The 23,413-nt window shown below is 37.0% G+C and overlaps 2 protein-coding genes across 8 annotated transcripts in view; both read left to right on the plus strand.

Annotated features, from left to right (window-relative positions):
- Positions 1–23,413, plus strand: part of LOC311077458 (NACHT, LRR and PYD domains-containing protein 1 homolog) — a 160,959-nt gene that overhangs the window by 62,981 nt on the left and 74,565 nt on the right. The window lies entirely within an intron of this gene.
- Positions 5,945–23,413, plus strand: part of LOC311077459 (NLR family CARD domain-containing protein 3-like) — a gene marked incomplete at its 3' end in the record, with an annotated part of 351,403 nt that continues 333,934 nt past the window's right edge. For 2 of the 7 annotated variants that reach the window (XM_084105967.1, XM_084105968.1), the window contains exon 1: positions 5,945–6,100. In XM_084105967.1, the coding sequence (XP_083962093.1) occupies positions 5,976–6,100 (125 nt within the window). In that variant the 5' untranslated portion in view covers positions 5,945–5,975. Of the gene's footprint in view, positions 6,101–9,162; positions 11,027–15,403; positions 15,578–17,276; positions 18,703–18,889; positions 22,029–23,413 lie in introns of those variants that run through there. The other 5 variants (XR_014604894.1, XR_014604893.1, XR_014604895.1 and 2 more) reach the window with 5 other exon arrangements.

Below are 23,413 nucleotides of genomic sequence, written 5' to 3' on the forward strand. Positions count from 1 at the left end.
TCTACTGATATTCCTGCCGTTCCCGGATGTCAAATGTTGAATTTTCTGTCGAATTTGAACCACTGAATTTGTGGAAGCGAATTTGTAAAGCGAAATAAAATGGACCGAAAATTGCCGGCCAAATATTATAGGTTGTATTTTTAAACAGAATGAACATTTTGGAAGTGAAATCTGAAAGGTGAATATGGATTATTGAATTTTTAATAATGAAAACGTGTGTGAAATGTTTTTAATTGAAATATTCACAGCTTAAATATACAACCATGTTGAATTTCAGCCCATAAAAATGCAAGCCCTGAAAATACAATGCTTTAAAATGCAAGCAGGGTTAATGCAGTGCATATTTTTTCGAGTAGTGCAATTCAACACACTTTTTTGTTTCAAAAACATTTGTCATTATTTTACTTCCATACATTTTGAGGAAACACATTTGCACAGAAACCGAAAGCAAAGAAGATCCTGAGGAAATGTAAATTCGCCTTCAGAAGTCTTGAAACAGACATAAATATAACATCACGGTAAGTTAATTTATCTGCTTCTGATATCATGTTATATTATTGTACAATGTTTTCGCATTCGCGTAGCTATCATATTAAACACAGATATAAAGTTGGTTTGACGTTGGAAGTTTGACATTTGTCAGAGATTCAGCTCCGAAACACTTCAATACATCAATAACGATTTGGCATAAGAACGAAAAACAGGTTGTGTTCGAACTGTTTTAAAATGTAGATGTGTAACACACAGTTTAAAATGTAAACACACAGTGTAGTTTATGTGTTTTAATCGGCTTTACAGTATCGCAACCTTGAACATTGTTTGTAGAGGAAGTGAGCAGAACAGCAGCAGTAGAAAGCACGGCTAAACTGCATTTGTGCATCGATGTCCTGAATGGGGAAATATTCCATTTCAAGCTCAACTTAAAAAGGACTCTTTATCGGTGACTTTAACCCTGCATGTTGCAAATTAAATATGGATTTAAAGTCCAGAGGGATGTAAGCTTGGGACTTTTGGCTTACTCTGATGCATGAGAACAGTTTTCGTTTGGAGTGAATTCATCGCAAATGGTGGATTATTCATCTACTAAAGGACTGCTTCAACTTTGGACATTGTTTGATGAACTATGCCTTATCTGATATAAGACTTACACAGACTGATTTTCACTTTATTGAATTGTGCAACCTAATGATCAATTCTTGTAAAGCACCAAAAAGCAAAGATTGTTTTGTTTATTGTAGTTGCTTTTTCTTTTTCTTGTATTTGCTTTTTGGTTGTTGACTATTATTTTTGTTTGCATAAGGATATAAAAAAGAATATAGTGTTTATTCATTTGGGGAGCATATTTCCTTCTTGAACAGCTATTAGGCAAACTGAATCCCCCATTATTGCATTGTATAACTTTGTTTTGCATTAAAAAATACGAGACGATTATAGTTTGGTATGGAGCTCATTTCTATTTTGTAATGTAAAACAGCAGATAGGGACCATCTACAAAGTCCAAAACGAAGAGGAGAAACGCTCAATTGTTCCATCCATATGCTTTACTCTTAAAAAAAGAGGTGCTCAAACTGTGCACACACAGCCTTTAAACACACACACTCAATCTCACCTGGTAAAAACACAGTGAATGTTATAAACTGGGCAGAATAAACTTACTGGTAATAGTAACGTTATTAAGACAAAGAAGTTTTACATTTTAAGTTTTACACCTTAATATTCAATCCCAAAATTCAAATAGTATGTTATATTGGTAAAATAACCAAATAACTGCTTTCGGTTTGTTTAACTGTCATAAGTGATGCAAAAACAATGCTACTGAGATTCAGATGTGCAAATTAATGTTTGTAAAATACAAGTAAAATACTTGTTTCTGAATATAGACGGTGTGTGTTGTTGCTGATTCCTAGAAGAACATTTTGATGAACAGTGTCTTTATTCACAGAATCACAGCACAAGGTCTGCTATTGATATTCAAAGAAAGACATAAGCTCATTGAAAATAAATAAAGTGTTCTAACCACTGATCTATATAATGACTGGATAGCTCATGACGTTCTAAACTGCCATCAGGCATTGAAGCCACCGGAAGTGTTTGAGCGGCCATCTTACAATTCCCTACCAGCAGAGGGCTACAATGGCCGCTATACAGAGATTGGTAACTCTGACGGCACTTTTAAGATGACCCGCTGTGCAGCATAGTGTAAAATGACGTTCACAGAAGGATGTCGAAAAACTGCCCACAGGTTGTAATTCAAGCCCTATAAGTAGTAATTTATATGCACAATTGTCGCTATGCCCGTGTTGTTTTCTCCGAGGCAAGAGAAGCCTAATGCTTCTTCAAAAAACAAAACAAAAAAAAAACAACACACAACAACAACAACGATAAAACAGTCAACAGTAGCCTATACATAGTTCCTACATGACGTCACAACATACGGGCATTTGCCGACCCGGCGCCATTTCTGTGGGCATGCTGTGGGCAGAACTTCAGCAGAACTTCAGTCTATGGGCAGAACTTTAGAAGAAGATGAAGCTGAAACGAGTTAATTTCGTGATAAAAAGTGAAAATGGTCATCTCCTGCTGGGTTAATGGATGTTCAAATCGTGCCGGAGGTTCAGTTAAATTTAAATCAGCTCTCTTTTTATTGACGATGTTACCCGTGGTGGAGAATGCTTACAGACGTGCCTGGCGCGCGTACACACACACACACACACACCTTATCTTTAACGGTTACTTTACCATCTTCGGTGTAGAACCCAAAATATTTCTCAACATTACTTTTTAGATGAGTTCGGGTCGTAATTGCATACGCTCAGGCTGGCCGTTCTGTTGGATTGGTTTCACACGCCACACCCCCGATTTCTCACGCTGAAGTGTCAACCTGGTCGGCCTAATGCCAGAAAGATGAGTTTATCTATAGATCTAGCACGCAAATTAGTTAAAATCTCCCGGAATCTACTGTGCTCCAAACCGCGCAGCGCGCGCGCGGCAGAGGAGGAGAATGTCATTGATTCAATTATGGTAATCATAGACTGTAAAAATGCGCTATTACACGCCACTTTAAAACCCGGATAGTTTATTTATAGTTCGATTACGGATATTTCACCTCATGTTCGAATGTATATTCGAATATCGAATAAAAAGTGACAGCCCTACCCGTCATTAGACTTCATAAATGTGAGAAGACTAAGCTTTTGTCAGAACAACGACAGCTGGCGAGGATAAACAGGAAAGAAACTCCCTCAAAACACGCAAGAATTTGCTCAGAGCACTTTATGTCAGGTGCGTATTTTATAATGTGTTGTTGACAGACGTAATTTACTCAGTAAGTTACTATCTTGTGTATGCTGGTGGTAACTTGTGAGTTTCATTATTTAGATTACTTTATTACAAGGGGGATCGGTGTCGTCACGTCCGAGGCTCTCGTGGGCAACGCAAATGTATTAAATAGATCATAATAGTTCTATGGTGGGCCAAAACAATGTTCACAAACAGAGCATTGCTTCTGTAAAAAGATCTGCACTGTAAAAGATCTGTGACTTAAATAAAGTCTCTTTATAATCTCTGTCACTTTGTCTCTTAATGATTTTCGTAACATTATAAACAGAAAGAAATATTCGAAAATTGCTTGTGAAACTTTGTAAACACAGCAGCTTATGCCCTCAAAGATGGCGTTTCCGGGGAGGTCACGTGACATTAATTGGTCCGTGGGAACTATGTATAAGAAACCTCAGAGCAGCAATAATCACAATTAAGTGTCCAATAGCGACACCATTTGACAGCTTCAAAAGAGCTTTGTGCAGAGTCCGTTCGTTACTTACATTAACTCATACAATTTGTATTAGGCTATGCATTTCCTGAACATGTACTTGCTAACTAATCAAAAACTTTATTTGAACAAACTGATCTATAAAACACAATCAGTCTTCCGACCTTTAACTATCGTGTCAATTGATTTTGATATGCGCGAGGGAGAGAAAGCAATACAGCGCTCGTGTTGTCTGAAGAAGGTGAGAGTGCGCTCTCTCTCTCTCTCTCTCTCTCTCTCTCTCTCTCTCTCTCTCTCTCTCTCTCTCTCTCTCTCCCCCCGTTTTTATGCGCCCTGTCCACTGATCTAAATAATTTGTTGTTATGGCGACTTATTTGTTCCCTCGTTTTAATAAATCGTGGAGTCGTTGAACTATTTCCCTCCCTCACTTTGATTTAACGAATTACAACGTGGCCACAATATAGTAAAACGAGGGAACAAATTATAACGTGCTGAGGTATTAATTCGTGGCCACGAAACAATATTCACCTGAATATTCACCAATTCACAAAAATAGGTCTTAAGCATTTACTATTTAATTAATAGTAGGCCTATTAAACTGTTTTTCCTACCTGTGAAGATAGCTCTTCGTTGAAGGCCAGCTAGTGTTCTCGTACAGTTTTTTATTCCTTTCACAAAGAAATTGCCGTTTTTTAATAAGCAGGAAAAATTTCCGACTTTAAACAAATACCCATTTAAATGCTTAGGATGTTTGCGTTGTAAAAATGTACAGGGAGACTTTAGATTTAAAAACTGTCTTGTTAGGCAATGTTTTCTCAGTCAAATCATAAAATTTCCTATTGATTCAAGTGAGCTCACTAGGGAATACCAATATGGTGGCATGGTGGCTTCACTTTTTATGACGTCATGAGCTACCCATACACAAAAGAAATATATTGAAATATATTTTAAAGTGTCAAAAATATATGTGGCATATATTCCAAATACATTGAAATATATTTGCATTGTTGTTCACTTATATTTATCATTTTGAAATATATTCTGAAATATAACAAAAATATATGATGTTAAGTGTGAAATATATTTACATTTATAGCATGTAATGTAAAATATATGACAAAATATATGGTCATAAAATGTTTAGCTTGCTAAAGAAGGGTCGAAAATGTATTTTGATCATAGTAATTCCTCTACCTTTTCCCCAATACACAACAGTAGGCTACCATATTTCACTACTGTATTATGACACACAGCTATAATAAATACTGTACTTACATTTAAATGACTGCAATGTAAAATGACAGAGTTGCTTTCCTAGGACTATTAGGCCATATTAGGTGGCACGTACCTAACACTAAGTGCAATTATTAGATTTATTGTTGTTTTATTGACATCTTTCCTGAAGTCATTTAAATATTGAAAATATGCACAATATTTATGATGCAAGTATAACAGTGACACTCCAACAGTGAAGTGCACTTAAACAATAGATAGAACTCAGTGTCTAACACTGCATACACACACTATTAAATAACTGTATTCAATTCTGTAAAAACAGGGAAAAAAACTCTGCATTCTGTGTGTTATTTCCTACATAAAATTGTCATTTTAGGCCAATAAACTCAGTAAAGGGGCAGCCGTGGCCTACCGGTTAGGGCTTTGGGCTTGTAACTGAAGGGTTGCCGGTTCGATACCTGACCAGTAGTAAAAATGTGGGCCGGGGAAGTGATAGAGCACTGCTCTCCCATTCCCACATCCACGGCTGAAGTGGTCTATCTAAAAAATAAATTGAAACTGTGTTGGTTGTTTGTGATAATGTTAACTTTTTAAATTTCAAATGAAACAATTTGAAAAAGTTAAAACATATATGAACATATATGTAAACATATATGAAAATATATGTACATATATTTAACTAAAATATGTTTATTGGGCCAATTTCAAATATTTGCAAATATTCCAAAAATATATTTTTCAAATATATTTCAAATATATTTATTTTGTGAATGGGTAACCAGTCATTCTATATAGATCAGTGGTTCTAACTCAACTTCAAATGCTGTGTGTTGTTACTGGTTAATAGAAGAACAATTTTGTGTTTGTGTTATTCATAAAACTACAGCACAACACGTGTTATTGAAAGCAACAATTGGGAAAAATCTTTGTTCTGTGTTTCCTTGCGCAGGTCTGAAGTCAGTTTCTCATTATGGAGAACAGAGAGAGCTGTGAGAGATCTTCATCTCCAGATCCCAGCTGTGTGTCTGTGAAGAGTGACGGATCCATGGATAAGCCTCCTAAACTCAGTGATGAAGCAGTGACCTCTGACCCCAGGTGAGTGTAAACATATAGTGAGTGATTTAACTGCTCTATAAGAGTCAAAAACACACTGAATTCACATTTTTAATAGGACTGCAACAAATTATTATTTTGATAATGGTTTAATTTGATTAGTCAGATGAAAAAGCAAATAAATACAGTGCATATGAATTCTATAAACATTTTTATAAAAATGTAATTTTCGTCCATTATGTAAGGAGTAATGCAGTGGTAATGCGGTCCAGAAGCGGAGTGGCCGTTACACCTCAGATGTGCATTATTTTTCTAATAATTCAACAGTTTGTCGACAGTTATTAAGCATATACTACGGTTCCCACACCATAAAACATTGTTCAGATGATGTATTTCAAGACATTTGTCAAGTTTTTTGTCATTAAAAAAGTCTTGTGTGTAGGACTAATTAGGGCTGTGCGATATAGCTAAAAAAATGATCACAGTATAATGTTTCATATCGTTCAGTATCGATAATTATTGTAAGTGTTAAAAAAAACTCTTAGCTTAAATAAAATGTTACAACTTTACAAATGTGTGCAATGTAAAAGTGTAAACGTAGAACAATCAAGGCAAACTTTGAGGCAGATCAACATCTGTAATAAGTAGGGGTGTAACGGTTCACAAAACTCACGGTTCGGTTAGATACGACACAGTGGTGTCACGGTTCGCTACGTTTCCGATACAGCAAAAAGAAAGAAATGCCAGAGAAATTTCCTTTATTAAAAAATATATATAGGCTATTAAAGTATTTTCCTACATCTTGAAACTTTTAGTTTTATAAATGGGGTAATCTTTGAAGGATGAACAAATAGTGTTTTGGTCATCAGTTTAAAAATAACATTTAAATATGATAATATAATATTAAATATGGACGTGCCAGCGATGTGCACGCATTTTAATGAAAATATCGAATGCTATATCGAACATTGTTTATATCGTTACCGACAACGGTGTACCGTCGATAAATACCGTTTTATCGCCCAGCCCTAGGACTAATTTCTTACGCATCTCATCCCACGCCTCTGTTGCTATTTCCAAAACGTAATTTTAGAGCTAGTAACGGAGGTTTCAGCCACTGATAGCAGACGAATGCAGTTATTATTGCTGTTTTATTTATATATATATGTATATACTGTATATCTTACGGCAATTCAGATTCTTCAGTGACAACAGAATCTGGGTTATATGTGGAGTCATTGGGTTCGACATGTAATTCTGATTCTTCCTCCTCATCTAACACCAGACGAGGTCTCTTGCTGGGCCTTAAGATTGAGCCCCTTACTGGTGTTGATGACAGCTGCACATCAGGCAACATGTCAGTTGTTTCAGTGCCCACATCATGACCATGCAATTTTGCCTGAATGCCTACAAGTCCAAAAAAAAAAAAAGTAAAAAATTAAATTAATCAAAAACATCTGTCATGCTATTACAATTTTTTTTTTAAAGTGAGACACATAAGCCACTTTCTAATGCACATAATTTTCAATAGCCAGCATAACAATTATAATTAAAAAAACATTATGTACTAGTACTGCATATGATAAAGTAACACATAAACACATTTAATGTCTGTATTTCATACCTTTGCTCCTGAAGTGGAAATTGCTGAATGTACCCATTGAAAGTTGTGTGCACACTGATCTCATCTTTGGCTTTATCTCTGTGGCTACAGTTTCAGTCTCTATAGGGTCTGACTGACATCCAACTTCATGGAGTGTAGATGTAGTGGGGATCTCTTGGGAACTCGAACCCTACTGAGATGTTGTCTGTAAGAAATAATGACAATATGTAATCAATGATCAAATAAGAGGAAAAACATACATTTGACATGTAAAAGAGTACAAAAAAAATTAATTACTGTATAATAATCATTACACCACAAAAAATAAGCCTCATAAACAACAATTTCATATAGGCTATATGAATCGTTCTAACAAATAATACTACAGTCCTCAAATGGATTTTTTTGAGTAAAGACTGCGGATGTATAGTGATCACTACTGAATGGCACCGTTACTTTTGTATTTTTTGAACGATTGTAGCCAAATATCTGTCGCAAGAACTATTAACCCAAAACGAACACTAAACATTGGCTTTACTACAGTAATGTTAGCCAAATCAAACACAGAACCTTGTTTAGCATGCCTGTAGATAAACAAGCATGTAGATAAAAAACTACATAAAAACTCTAATCAAAGAATAATTTACACTAATTAAAAGTTCGCTGTTGAGATTAAAAAAAAAGTTTGTAACGTTAGGTGTTTGTCGGATAACATTAAGTATGAAGAGCATTTAACAAACAGCGTTGTCATTTGTTTACTTCCTTGCTACAACGTACAATTAACAATACGAACTATCACAGGAAAACACAACGACGAAAAATAAATCATACTTACAGGTTGTGGCCCGTAAACAGTTTCTGTTTTTAAAGTTGGAACTGCTCCATCTTTCAGGACAAGCCGTTTTGCGAATCCTGCATTGAACTCGCGAAGATTGTGGAAGCTTTCCTCCATAAAATGTGCAGCACAGATAGCGAGATTTGGGTAATAATTAAGAGGGACCGAGTTAAAAATAAATTTCAACCATTGATCTCTAACTCCCCCGTCCCTAGGAAGGTTGAACAAAGTGGACATGCAATTAGGATGAAAATAACAACGTCTCCTCGGCATTGCGGCAACAACACTCCAGCCTACTAACTATACCACAACAACTCTTCTCCAAAGCAATATAAAATTGTCTCGCCCCCCTTATTTAATATTCTCGGAGGAGGGGTTTATGTAAATATTGGGCTTAGTGATGTCAACAAGCCCGCAGGAATGTCGTGTAGTCCCTACCGGCCGTTTTCTGTAGTTCTTAGAAATTGATTTCTTTAAAATCAAATATCTCCCTTTGCTTTAAACTTTGAACGTTGTAACTTTGCAGATGTTGTTTATGCTCAAACAGCAACATTACACACTAACTAAAGTTAGAAAAGTGAAATTGTGTTTACCACCCCTTTAATTTTATACATCAAAACCTTTATTTTTCATATTTTTTTAATCTGTTCTATTTTGTTGTGTCAGCAGAGTTTATAGAGATGATCAGACTGCAGACCAGGATTCTCCTCAACCAGTGAATGATGAACTACAGAGAGTCAAACACAGACACAAAACCAGCATGAAGAACAAGTATGAGAGATTATTTGAGGGACTGAAACTCCAAGAGAATGAAATCCTCCTGAACAGGATCTACACACAGCTCTACATCATAGAGGGAGAGAGAGAAGGAGTGAATAAACAACATGAGGTTTTACAGATGGAGAAAACAGCCAGAACACAACACTCACAAGACACTCCAATCTACTGCAATGACATCTTTAAAGCCTCTCCTGAACCAGGACGTGCGGAGAAAGAGCAAATCAAGACGGTTCTTACTAAAGGCATCGCTGGAATCGGGAAAACCGTCTCTGTGCAGAAGTTGATTCTGGACTGGGCCGAGGGAAAAGACAATCAGGATGTAGATTTCATGTTTGTGCTTCCATTTCGAGAGCTGAACTTGATCCGAGATCATCAGTACAGTCTTCACAGACTTCTGCTGGACTTTCATCTTGAACTTCAAGATCTGGACTCAAAGATTTATGAGGAGTGTAAAGTTGTGTTCATCTTTGATGGTCTGGATGAAAGCAGAATCACACTGATGTTTTCAGACACTCAGGAAGTTTCTGATGTGACTGAGACTTCATCAGTGGATGTGTTGATGTCAACGCTCATGAAAGGAGATCTGCTTCCCTCGGCTCTCATCTGGATCACCTCCAGACCAGCAGCAGCCAATCAGATCCCCTCCAAATACATCCACCGTCTGACAGAGATTCAGGGGTTCAATGAGCCTCAGAAGGAGGAATATTTCAGGAAGAGAATCAGTGACGAGCATCAAGCCAGCAGAATCATCTCACACATCAGAAGAGCAAGAAGCCTCCACATCATGTGCCACATACCCGTCTTCTGCTGGATCTCATCCATTGTGCTTCAGAAGCTCCTGGAAGAAGATGTGAGTGCAGAAATCCCTCAAACTCTGACTGAAATGTACATCCACTTCCTGCTGATTCAGATCAACATGAGGAATCAGAAGTATGAAGATAGAGATCCAGAGAAACTCCTGCAGTCCAACAGAGAAGTGATTGTGAAACTTGCTGAAGTGGCTTTCCATCAGCTGATGAAGGGCAATGTGATGTTCTATGAGGAGGACCTAATTGAGAGCAACATAGATATCATTGACACCTCAGTGTATTCTGGGGTTTGTACTGAGATCTTTAAGGAGGAATCTGTGATTCATCAGAGGAAAGTCTACAGCTTCATTCATCTGAGCGTTCAGGAGTTTCTCGCTGCTTTCTATCAGTTTTACTGCTATTTAATGAAGAATAAGGAACCACTGCAGCTTCTGGATGACTTCAGGTCTGATGAAGTCTCTCTGTATGCTCTACTAACATCAGCAGTAAATAAAGCCCTCAAGAGTGAGAATGGACATCTGGATCTGTTCCTGCGGTTCCTGCTGGGCGTCTCACTGGAGTCCAATCAGAGACTCTTACAGGATCTACTGACACACACAGAGAACAGCTCAGAGAGCATCAGGAGAACCACACAGGACATTAAAGACATGATCAAAGATACACTTGGTTTTCATACTCTCTCAGCTGATCAATCCATCAATCTGTTCCTCTGTCTGCTGGAAGTGAAAGATCAGACTCTGTCCAGAGAGATTCAGGAGTTTGTGAAATCAGACAAACACTCAGAGGAGTTTCTCTCTCCGTCTCACTGCTCAACAATCTCCTACATGCTTCAGATCTCAGAGGAGGCGCTGGATGAACTGAACACCATGAAATACAACACATCAGCTGAGGGTAGAAGAAGACTGATACCAGCTGTGATCAACTGCAGGAAAGCTCTGTGAGTGTTTAGTCATTAATAGCTAAAGAATCATTTTTAATAATGCATCTTATATCTTTACAGGGGTCATGACATGGAGTTTTTACATTATTTAATATATTTCCTGAGGATCACTTATACTAGGGGAGCCAAACTCAGTTCCCTAAAGCACAGGTTTTCAAACCCTGGGTCGCCAGGATGATTTAAGGAAAATGGAGTTACAATAAAATACAAATAATAATTTGTTTTCATAAAATCATAGTCTATAGGGCTGTATAAAAGGAATAAATATGCTAAATATATTTGACTTAAATGATTAACAGATTAACAAAAGAAAAGAAAAAACTGTGTGACAGTATTCTGCTGAGTTTGGTTCATTTTTGTGAAGCACTCCACAAACAAGTTGACGAAAAAAGGAAACCGAGATGACCGAAAACGCCTATTTGTTTTATTTATTTTACAAAGCCACAATGTTATGTTTTATTGTGAGTGTACACAAATAAATTAAAAAACTTAGCAGTTTCGAATAGAGATGCGCCAATCCGATACTCAGTATCGGCTCTGATACTGCCATTCTTTGCCGGATCAGGTATCGGTCAGACGAGATCCAAATCCGATATTGTAAGTATACTATTCTGTGTTATTGTAAAGCCTCACAAAACATTATAAAGAACCGTCAACTTTCCGTGCACTATATTATAAGTGTTCTAAAGCCACTCCATAGTTTAATGTGATAAAGTGATTTAATGATTAATATTGAAGTCGTTAAATTCAAGTAAGTGCTTCCCTCCGCTGCGGCTGTCAGTCATTCTCCATTCAGCACTCAAACAGCTTTTTTTAGTTTTCTTGATTCCAGATTAGATTTCTTGTTATAACCAATTATTTAAAATGTAATGATTTAAGCAAAACTTTATTCAAAGGTTAAACCAAACTTTTATTTTGACGGGTTGCCATGTTGCCATGTAGTCTCTCTGTGTTTTATGATATGACGATAGTTTTTCTCAAATGAAGCTAAAATGCTGCTTGAAGTGACTCTCAGAGCGACTGTGTTGATGAAGTGCATTAATGTCCTCATATAGGCTGAAAACATTGCAAGCGTCATGCGTGCCTCAGTGTGTGTGTGGTAAATGAAACTGCGCGTCTGTGCCATTCATTCACAGAGACATGCAGAACATGCATGATTCCTATTTAAATAGTCTTTATGTGATCTAATATTGACAGGCACTGGTCTATATCGCAATTTTATTTAAGTTTACTGACCTACTTTTCATCTAAAGGTAACTAAGTAACCACCGGAAGTGCGAGTACACTGCTTGGCGATTTTGAACGCTCCGAAACCAGGAAATGAGATAAAGGTCTATTGCTGTTCATGTAACTTTCTCCCGGGTGTCTTTTAGATCACCACACTGGAGTAGAGAGCGCTATAATTGTTCTTCACGCTGTAGGAAACTCAGAATCGAAGACCAGGAGAATTGGTTCTTTCTTCAGCAAGATTCTTTATTGAGAACACAAGCTGTCGTAGCTGCAGTCATCAAGTCTGACTAACGTAACTTTACATGGTATCTTATAGGCATTCAGTGGGCAGTCCTTAAAGGTGCTGACAGTCCTTAAAAGTCTTGACCTTACACACTGCCTTAGAGGTGACCACTAAATCTAATCATCTAAAGACAATAGAGGCAATTACCCCCAACTGGAGATAATGATACCCCCCAAATTGAATAAACAACACATGGTCACTAGAACTAAGACTATGTAAACATTCACACATAGTTCAACTCTCAGTAGGAAGATCAAAGACTAACAAAACCCCTTCAATGGAAACTATATTGAATCTAATCAGTAAATGGATACCATCATGTTCACCTTGAATGCCCAGTATAGTGGAGTTCACCTTAGTTTTTCATGTGATGTTATGTAAGGAAGTAGGATCAGCAGATTTTAAACATATTCTTAAATTTGTAATCCTACAGTCCCCTCTTTGAGAGTTCTAATAACTCTCACATAATATAATAATAAGAAACGGAACAGATACAATAGGTGCCTCCGCACCTTCGGTGCTTGGCCCCTAAATATAGCTGCAAGCAGCAATTATCGGGGCCAAGCTGAATCAGATGACAAGACATGCCAACATGTCTGAAAGTGTCAGACCAACTGCAACAATGTGCAATTAAAGACATTTAAAGAGCATTTTAGGCAAAATGCCAGAAAAATCATAGAAACAGTAATAAAAAATATGATTTAATGGATTGTCACTTTTGACCAATAGCTGGCGAAGTTACAAAACTGATGTGATGTGGTCAGAGTGAAGTGACAATGACACATACAAAGTTTGGTGTCAATATGTCAAGCCATTGCAGAAATAAAGCCTGAATAGTGCTTTCGGTATCATGCATCAACTTTGCTGCTGCGCTATATAAAAACGGTTTTGTCTATCGACACGAAATCCATAACTTTTAGTCGGCACGGTCTGGAGATGATACGATTCGATTTTGGTGAAAATCGGACAAACGGCCTAGGAGGAGTTCGAAAAAGTAGGTTTTGAATGAAAATCAAGATGGCGGACAGGAAGTTCGGCCAAATAAGGTAAACTTGGTATCTATGTTCAATAGCCAGATTTATTCAAAAGTTATTAGCCTTTATGTAAATTTTGTTATAACTTTTGACCACTAGGAGGCGCTGTCTCGAAACTTCTCACGCTCCTTCAGAGCATCGTGCTGATGACCCACACCACGTTTCGTAACAATCCGTTAATGTGTTCTTAAAATAGAGCATTTTTGCACAAAATTCAAAATGGCCGACAGCCAAAATGGCTGATCGGGGAAAATGGGATATCAGTCGACTCAGCATGACACCCTGAATCTAACGAGACCAATTTTATGATTTTTGGACAAACCATTCAGAAGTTTTAAGCAAAAACAGCAATTTTTCATATCTCCGGACCAGTAGGTGGCACTGTGCCGAAACGCAGCATGTTGCCTCAGGTCATTCTTCTGATGATATGTACCAAGTTTGGTCTGAATATGATAGTGTTGAGGAGATACTGGCTTGTGTCTGTTTTCACAAGCGCTACCTAAAATTTGTTTGCATGGTATTCGAGAACGGTTTGACGAATCAACACGAATTCCATAACTTATTGTCGGCATGGTCTGAAGATGATCTGGTTCAATTTTCGTGAAAATCGGAGCAACGGCCTAGGAGGAGTTCATCATAGGGTGCAATCGAATCGTCTTGAGCTAGGGAATCAGAGGGAAAGGAATTTTGTTTCTAGCCCTTGTGGTTCAAAAGTTATTAGCATAAACATGAGTGCAACTTTGGACAGTTGGTGGCAATAGAGGGAATGAGTTGGAGACTCCAAATTTGCTATGGTGACTGTTCAGTCTGTCCTCTATCAGTGTGCCAAATTGCACAACTTTCCCGCAAGCGGTTCTATGGGCTGCCATAGAAGCCCAGTCGGAAGAAAAATTATTATTTTTGGTACGCCAACAGATACAATAGGTGCCTATGCACATTCTGTGCTTGGCCCCTAATAAGAACGGGAACAGATACAATAGGTGCCTACGCACCTTCGGTGCTTGGCCCCTAATAAAACTAAAACAGCTTTTTGAAAATGCTCTTCCAAGTGTTGCTCTTCCATGCTCTTCCATTTTGAAAAGGGCTGGAAATATGGTAATAATTTGCATTTTTAACTGGCACCATATTTTTGAGCTTTTATGTCGTTTTATGCTGGTGCTATAAAAGGTTTAAGCATTGTTAGATGACTTAGTGTAGACAGACAATTTTTGGAAACCGCTAGTGTGGACTGAAAGCATTTTGAAATGTAAATGCTCTTTTCAAATTGTTGCTTTTTATATTTGACCACTGTAGGAGCTAAAATAGGATTACTTTATGAATGTTATAATTCAGTATCTCATATAATGTTACTCTAAGTTGACCCCATCTAGGGGTTGAAGTTGGAGACTCAAGGCCTCTGGGGATAATGGACCTGTGACTTCACCTGGGGATGTGGCCAGAGCCGAAAGTGACAGTCTTTGACCTCATGGCCCAACTCCATGTGAAACAGATTCATTCTACATTATATCTTGGCAATCCTTTATCTACTTGAAATTTAGATTTTTTTTAATTTATTTTGTATATATTTACTTTTTTGTTATAAATACTACTTCAGTTTGGAATAACTAGGCTATGCTATGGACAAGGTAACTCTATGGTCAGTGAGTGTCAAGCTGTTCATCCACCAATGTAGTCCACAACGACCACATATTTCACAATATTTGACTTTATTTTATCTTTGTATTGCCAATTATTTATCAATTTTTTTCTAGTTTTTATGGTGCTACTGCTGCCCCTTTAAAGAAAAGCACCCTGAACCCCAACTTATTGTGCTGTCTTTACTCTCTTATAGTCTTGTTGGCTGTAATCTCACTGGTCAGGATTGTGAAATTGTGTCATCAGCTCTGCAGTCCTCAAACTGTGCCCTGAGAGAGCTCGACCTGAGTAGCAATGCCCTGCAGGATTCAGGAGTGAAGCTGCTCTCTGATGGACTGAAAAGCCCACACTGTCAGCTGCAGATACTGAGGTATTTAAGAACATATGACAGATTATTTACGATCTTAACCCTCTGATGGTCTGCGGGGTCTTTTTGACCCGCAAATGACTTTTGCTCAAATTAAAAAAAATGTTCCCTTTGTCCAAATGGTATGAAACCTTCTACGGCTCTCAACACTTTCTAGATCAAAAAAATAAAAAATAAAAAAAAATTTGAATGATATCTGTTTTTATGTTGGCGTGACAAAATTTGTGACACTCGTGGTCCAGAGACCCCGCAATCAAAATAGACAAAATTCATCATCAAAACCAGAAACAACGCAGAACACATCGACAGAAATGGCACAAATAAAACTGGCACACTTCCACCAATGCAAAAAACATCCACAATGCTAAATTATATTGCTCACAACACGCGTACGTACACACACACATACATATAGAGGAATACATTTTTGAGACTATAAAAACTGTTCTCTTATCATTTGTAAAATAAAATCATCCAAAATGCAGTACCACCACAAAAATAAATTGGTCACACTGAAAATGTGCACACTCACACACACACACACACACACACACACACACACACACACACACACACACACACACACACACACACACTTGTAAGGCTATACTGCCTTACACTACTGCCTGCAATGCAGTGACGCATAAACACCTGCAGTGCACTGTAAACGAGACTGTATGAGATAAAACCACCAATTATTGTTCCTCGTTGTTTGATTTTTTTCCCCATTTACTGATTTTTTTATTTTCTTTTGATCTTTTTACTGCTTTATTTGCTCACTTGTTATTGCTGTTCAGTTCATGTGTTCATATGTAATATAACTGTTCATTTCTGTTCATTTTTGTTCTGTTACAGTTAGTAACTGAAATGTTGATTAAAATTGTAGAATTATATTAAAAATAGATGATTGAAATAAATGATAAAATCTTAAGACTCCAACATTTCTGTTTGTAACATTTTGTTCAGGTTTGATTCTAATCATAATGTAACATTATTGAAAAACTGGGTTTTTTTCAGTACAAAAAATACTAAACTTTGACAAAAAAATATTTTATTTTTGTTATAATTGTGATTTTATAATATTTAGATATCAATCCAACTGAATCCAACTTGTGAAAAGATATCTTTCAGGTAGTCAAATAGCAAATAGCATATAGTGGAGCTCTATAGCCATCTAGTGGTTAAAATTATTATTTTTTATTTTAAACTGCATTTTCCAAAAAATGGGTATAAATGTTACATTAAACCATTTAAAATGATCCATGTTATCCCCATGAATGAAAGTTAGAAATCTGGGTCTTTTATAAAGTGAATTTTACATCAAATGCTGTTTTTTAGTAAAAAGCCTATTTAAATAAATATTTATTTATTTATTTATACAAATTTTAAAGATATCATAAATCCTCCAAAAACTGCACAAATGTTGAGTAAAAACATTAACAAACAGAGTAAAATTACATTTGTAAAAAAAAAAACTATTATCTTGTTACAAAATTAAATGTTATTGTCTGGGGTCTCTGGAGACCCCAAAGACCACGAGTGTGGACAGAAACGAAGACCATCAGAGGGTTAACTTGACTTATAATATTATGGCCAATATTTCTGGATAATTAAAGTTCTGAGAATGCTACTTCTCTTGAGTTTATAGAAAGCAGAAGACTTTACTGACTGACTGAATTCACAAACTCTCTACTTGTTATAGGTGATGTGTTACTCTACTTGTTATTCAGTGTTGTGATTGACAGCGCTCTTGATAAATGATTGACAGGCCGACTCTCATCACTTAATTCAGAATATAAACCATTCCTGGAGAGACTTGATGTGACTGATGTCTGGAGGACCAAATTCACTGATACTAAAGCTTTTACCTGGAGAAACAAGACCGCTTCTCATTCCTCTCATATAGACTTTTAGCTGATCTCTGAATCTAGTGATATTCACAATATTTTAGTAGATATTCTTCAGTTCTCCTGACTGACTGCAAGGCTATCTATATAAAGACTAAGCTCTCTGTAAGTACTTATTAAACCATCATACTGGCGTTAAATATCTGTCTTTATAATACCATAAACTTAAAGTTACATATTTTGTTAACCATTATTGTAAAAAAGCTGTAATGAACGCTGTTTTATTAATAACTAGAGTTAATAAAATGTGATATTGGTAAATGAATGAGAAACTAAGTGAGTAAAACTGAGGAAAAGGCAGTAATTAATGAAACTTCGGCTCTTATAATCACAGACCCCTGGAAATCTCTCAGATGATCAAACTGTTTGCTTCATAAAGGACAAAACCAGCTTGATGATATTTACAGATGTAAAGCTGAAGATGCTTCTGTGCGATCAGAGCAAGATGAACAAAACTCTGCATGATTCTTCAGGTTAGAGAAGTCTAACGCCCGTTATTATAGCATTTCTGAACTCAATGAATCATGAACGACCCCAAGACAACTAATAATTATTGCTATAATTTCTGTAAGCTGTTATATATCTCTGGGCTCCTCATTTTGAGTCTGGATAGTGTAAATGGTTGTTTCCATGAATCATCTTAAATCAGCGAGTCTCCAGGTAATGCTGGTATTACAGCAGAGTTTTATAAGGCGTTCTCTGAACCCTTCAGTTTATTATTGTGAGAACATCTCTTCTCCTAGATTAACACAGGCGGGATTACTCTGATCATAAAACACAACAAGGGTCCGCTTCTTATTGAAAACTGGTGTCCAATCTGTTACTGAACACTGATGACCAGATTCTAGTTTAGAGTTTTGCCCAGAGATTATAGAGAGTTATGAGCTATAACCTTCCAACCTTTCAAAGATGCACCTTATTCAGTTGGAGACAAATTTCACCGTCTACTTGGTTGTTTTGAATCTACCTCGTGAAGAGCGTTGTAAGGAAGAAAATATCATTCTCGTTGGACTAATACCTGGACCAAAAGAGCCATCACTAAACATGAATGCTTTCTTAGAGCCCTGGTTGATGAGCTTCAGGAACTTTGGCATGGCCTGATTCTGGAAGACAGCTCTTTCTGAGGACATCAGGTTTACAGAGCAGATCTGCTTTGTCTTTCATCAGATATCCCGGCAACTCCTAAATGTGGAGGCTTTGTTGGACATGGAGCATACAGAGGTAATTGAAATATTCATACATTCTTTGCTATTATTAATAAACATTGATACTGATCATTGAACCAGTGAAATCAATATGTAAATGTTTACATTGTTTATTTTTTAATGGATAGCAGTAGATCTGTTTCATTGAATGCTCAGATATAAATATGTGTGTGTAACATATTGCGTTTAACTTACATTTGCAGGATGCCACAAGTGTTTGAAGACGTTCAGCAAGAAAGAATTGGTTGAAAAAATGAACTATTCAGGATTTGAGCGGTCTTCGTGGGAGCCACAGACGTCAAAGGATCACACACACTATGCTGGATTATCCAAACGGGCAAGGACGAAGGCAGAACAGAAATGAATTGAACGCAAGTATGGAGCTAGATGGTCAGAACTTTTCCGCTTGAGTTACTATGATGCCATCAGATTTGTCGTCATAGATCCAATGCACAACCTTCTCCTTGGTCCGGCAAGACATGTATTAAGATTGTGGACAGAACTAGGAATTTTAACGACAAAAAGCCTTGATGAACTTCAAGCTAGAGTGGAAAACATCAAAGTACCTCATGAGGTTGGAAGAGTTCCCTTACGGATTTCATCTGGCTTTACAGGATTTAGAGCAGATCAGTGGAAAAACTGGACAACCATTTACTCACTGCTTTGTCTGAAGGGGCTTATCAACAACAGACACTATGACATGTGGTTTGACTTTGTGCAGGCTCGTATCATACTCTGCTCCACAGTCATATCCATCAATAGACTGGAAGTAGCAGAAGGATTCCTGCAGACATTTCTCTCAAAATCTGTCCAACTGTTTGGCCCATTGCACTGCACCCCCAACATGCATCTACATCTTCATTTGAAAGAGTGCATGTTGGATTACGGACCAGTTTATTCTTTATGCTGTTTTTCATTTGAGCGTTTTAATGGAATACTGGGAAAGTTTACTAACAACAATAGGAGAATTGAAGTCCAGATTATGAGGCAATTTCAGCGGAGCCAACAGCTTCATATGCCATGGACATGTGAATATGGTGCTGAATTTGCCAGTGTTTTAGGAGGACAAATGGTTGGGACTTTGTCATGCAATGACAGCTGATATGCTTTATGTGAAGCACAGTGTTTTGGTGTCCGCAGAAAGACTTCTCTTAGAAAACTGTACAGTGGTGCCTCTGTCTCCATTCCACCAGACAATCTTGGATGAGCCTGACAGACATGCAATGCTAACAGTGTATCATCAGATGTACCCTTGTGTCACTGACGTTGACTGTTTTGCCATGACATGCAAACGGGTAACATATCTGAATGTAACTTACTCAATCGCTGGATCTAGAGCAGAAAGCTCAGCATATGTATGTGCTAAGTGGTGTGGAAACACTCACAGTTTTGAGGAACCCATCCTTGACCCTCTAGCAGAACTACGACCAGCCATTAGAAAGCAGTTTATAGTTGTTGATGTTGTGTCAAAATGTTCTGCATTCAAACATGTTATTGTGCAAGTTTCCTGGCTTCATCCCCATCCGGACAGACATTTTTATGGAAAGCCAGTAGAAGTTTGGAGATCGCAGGGAATAGACACGTCATACCCAGCATCATTTCTGCCTGTTGAGCGCATTGCTGGGAGATGTGTGGTTAACACGTCCACTGTGCATTAAGCAGGACCAAAGAAAAGGCCACTGTAGTCATGCCACTATGCACAGTGGTTGAGCTCTAGGAGACTGGGATGGTGTTCGCATGGAATGCACATTTATCTTTGTGGCAAAGCCTGATTAAAACTAATTGTTGAAATAAATTGTGTTGTGTATCTTTTTTTACATAATATTGGCCATTGCTAATGACACACAGTAATTAATCTAGCATACTTTCATTAAATATATCAATTCAAGCTGAAATGTAAGAGTCTATAATTAGGCTATACTGAGCCTGATCTATTTATACCAGAGATTTTCTCAGAATGAAGTTTATACCTTTTAGAAAAATGTCACCTGGGGTCAGGGGCGGTTCTAGAGGCGGGGCCACAGGGGCCCTGGCCCCTGCTGAAATCTGATTGGCCCCTGATTGGCCCCCATCCTAGGGGTGGGGGGAAAAATCGATTCTTAAATGCCTTGCGATGCGGACGTGGACGAGGAAGATTCTGAATCTATTTACAAATGTCAAAAATGGATTTTCTAAGAAAAAATATATATTTTTTTCCTAATAACGTAATATTGACGGAACGCAAAAGGCGGAACTCTAAAGCGGACGTGCAGTGCGCGGACAGTCTGTGGCGCGCACATAACAGAGACGCATGATGGCTGAGCGCCAAATTCAAACGGCACCCTCTTCTTTAATAGCTAAAGTATGTAAAATTGGCAATTTCATTGTTACCTATTTAGTATTTTTATTGTATCAGAGCTGCTTTCTGTATTGTTTAGTTTTCACATCAATATGCTGTAAACCGATCTGTTATACGTACGTTATACTGCCCTGCAATATGTACAATGCCAGTCATAAAAAGTTACATTTTGACTGTGCTCTCTGCAGACGTTAACTTTTTTTGTATAAGCCGTTTTTGATTGTGGTATACAGCAAACATTTCATGTCATAACTCTGGCTTTGTATGTTAGTAATTATTCAGAATATGCGCAAGTCCACAAGCATTATGTTTGTATCACAGCTGCTGGTAATTCTATTTTTTTTTAACGAAAACTTTTTGTGAATTTGCTACAGCAAAATGTTTTTGTTTTTTTTTGTCTGAAGGATTATATTGCTCTTTGGGAGGATGTTGGTTAGAAGTCTATTATTAAATGCTAGAGATTCATAATATGCTTAAGTGTGTATTCATCTACTTGGGATATGAATAATATAATTAGAAAAAAGTCCATACATTTTGCCATTCCCCTGAATATCTATCTGTGCTTTTTTGCTGGTAATGTTTTTTTTCCTAAGTAAATTCATGATTATTCATTTAAATCCAATTATTTAGTACCGTCCCTCAGTAATCCCTCAACCCCGTTACACAAATCATTCTCCCCCATAAAAATAATGTACAGATCCTTATGTGACATCAGTAACAGGAAGTAACATAGAAGTCTTCTGAACAACATTGTGTGTAGACACAGGCAAGTTACCACCTTCTTTTATAACTATAACTTATTTAGAATTGTGATATTGTGGTTGTCAAGCTCACTCTGTTACATCAAATAGAGATAGAATTCTATTACTTGTGAAAATTATCTTTGTTATTTCAACAATATACATGATTTCTTAATACCATGCATGCCATGTGCTCTCCTGTTATTCACTACATGTAGAGCAGTGGCCATTTTCAAGCAAAAAATCACAACCCCGTCAGACTCAACCCCGTTACTTTTTTGCCAGGAAGAGCGCGCACATGCAAAAAAACCACACAAACACACACACATCAAAAAAGCACACAAGTAATATGTTTTATTTTAATGACCTATTTAGTCAGTTTATAATGTCCTAATGTATACTACTTTATTTTTGTTTTTTCCTGCAGTCGGGTTAATAAAACTGAGTTGCAATTGCAATTTATATCTGTTATTTTTCTTGGTTACATAATGAAATACAGTGCTTATAGAAAATCTTACAGTGAATTTGAGTAAAAAACAACTATGTATATGTTAAACTGTATTTGTCTCTTCAACCCCGTTACCATCTTCAACCCTGTTACCCTAGTCTCAACCCTGTCACACCTACATTTTTATTAATTATTTTTGGAAGTTCATGAATAAGTAATTTAATGTTTGTTGTACTTAGTCTGAAATGTTCAGAGCAATCATAAGAATACTGATTTTAGTTCAAATTCTGAAGTTAAACCACATCTTTGATCAAAAATGATGAGGTTGCTGTCACAAAAAGTGCTCATTTCAGGCTTTAGTATAGGATAAGTGTAAAATGATATGTAAATTTTACATTTAGGCTACAATTAGTGAATTAGTGTGAGGGACATCTGATTAATAGGGAAATGTTAATTTCATAACAAATATATTTTATAATCATATTCAGAGAGCTCCTATAGTGTCCATAATGGGGTTGAAGACTAATAGTGACCATATCCTAAAAATAATTACCAATAATAATAGGGATTTGATGCCTGAGGTGGGAAAATATGTTTTTCTGGAAGTTAAATATGTAATTAATGTTGGTGGTTGTTCAGAAAAGTAATACATATAAGTAAAAAATCCAAAAATGTGTAAGTCCAAATCGTACCGGTTTCGTGGAATGACTCCCCTGTATTTGGCCCCTGAATGTAACATGTGGCCCCTTAATGGCCCCTGTAACAGAAAAATCCTAGAACCGCCACTGCCTGGGGTAAACCTCCCCCTGCTACCCTGATTTACATTTGTAGAGCTCACAGCATTTCATTTACATGTTAAAGCCTCCCCTAGAGGAGGCTTTAACATGACGAAAATCCCACTCTTCATGCAGTGTATCTAATAGTGAATCTCAGTCTGGCTTTATAAAAATAAGCACATTCATATTAATGTAAGATTCATTTTAGGCATCTTTGACTCTTCTGGTTTGATTTCAGAGCAAAGTTTTATCTTTTTTTAGACTTCTACAGTGGAACATAGTTTTATGTTTCGTTGTCTTTGAACATTTGGTTTCAGTGATTTTATTTTAATATAATGCGATCAGGACACTTTGTGTGCGAACAGGAACTGCTCACTAAAGTTTAGTTTTGGTTTGTTGTCCAGATCATAGACTGTAAAAAAACA

The sequence above is a fragment of the Abramis brama genome (assembly GCF_963993115.1).
Source record: "Abramis brama genome assembly, chromosome: 2".
In the NCBI taxonomy this organism is placed as follows: domain Eukaryota; kingdom Metazoa; phylum Chordata; class Actinopteri; order Cypriniformes; family Leuciscidae; genus Abramis; species Abramis brama.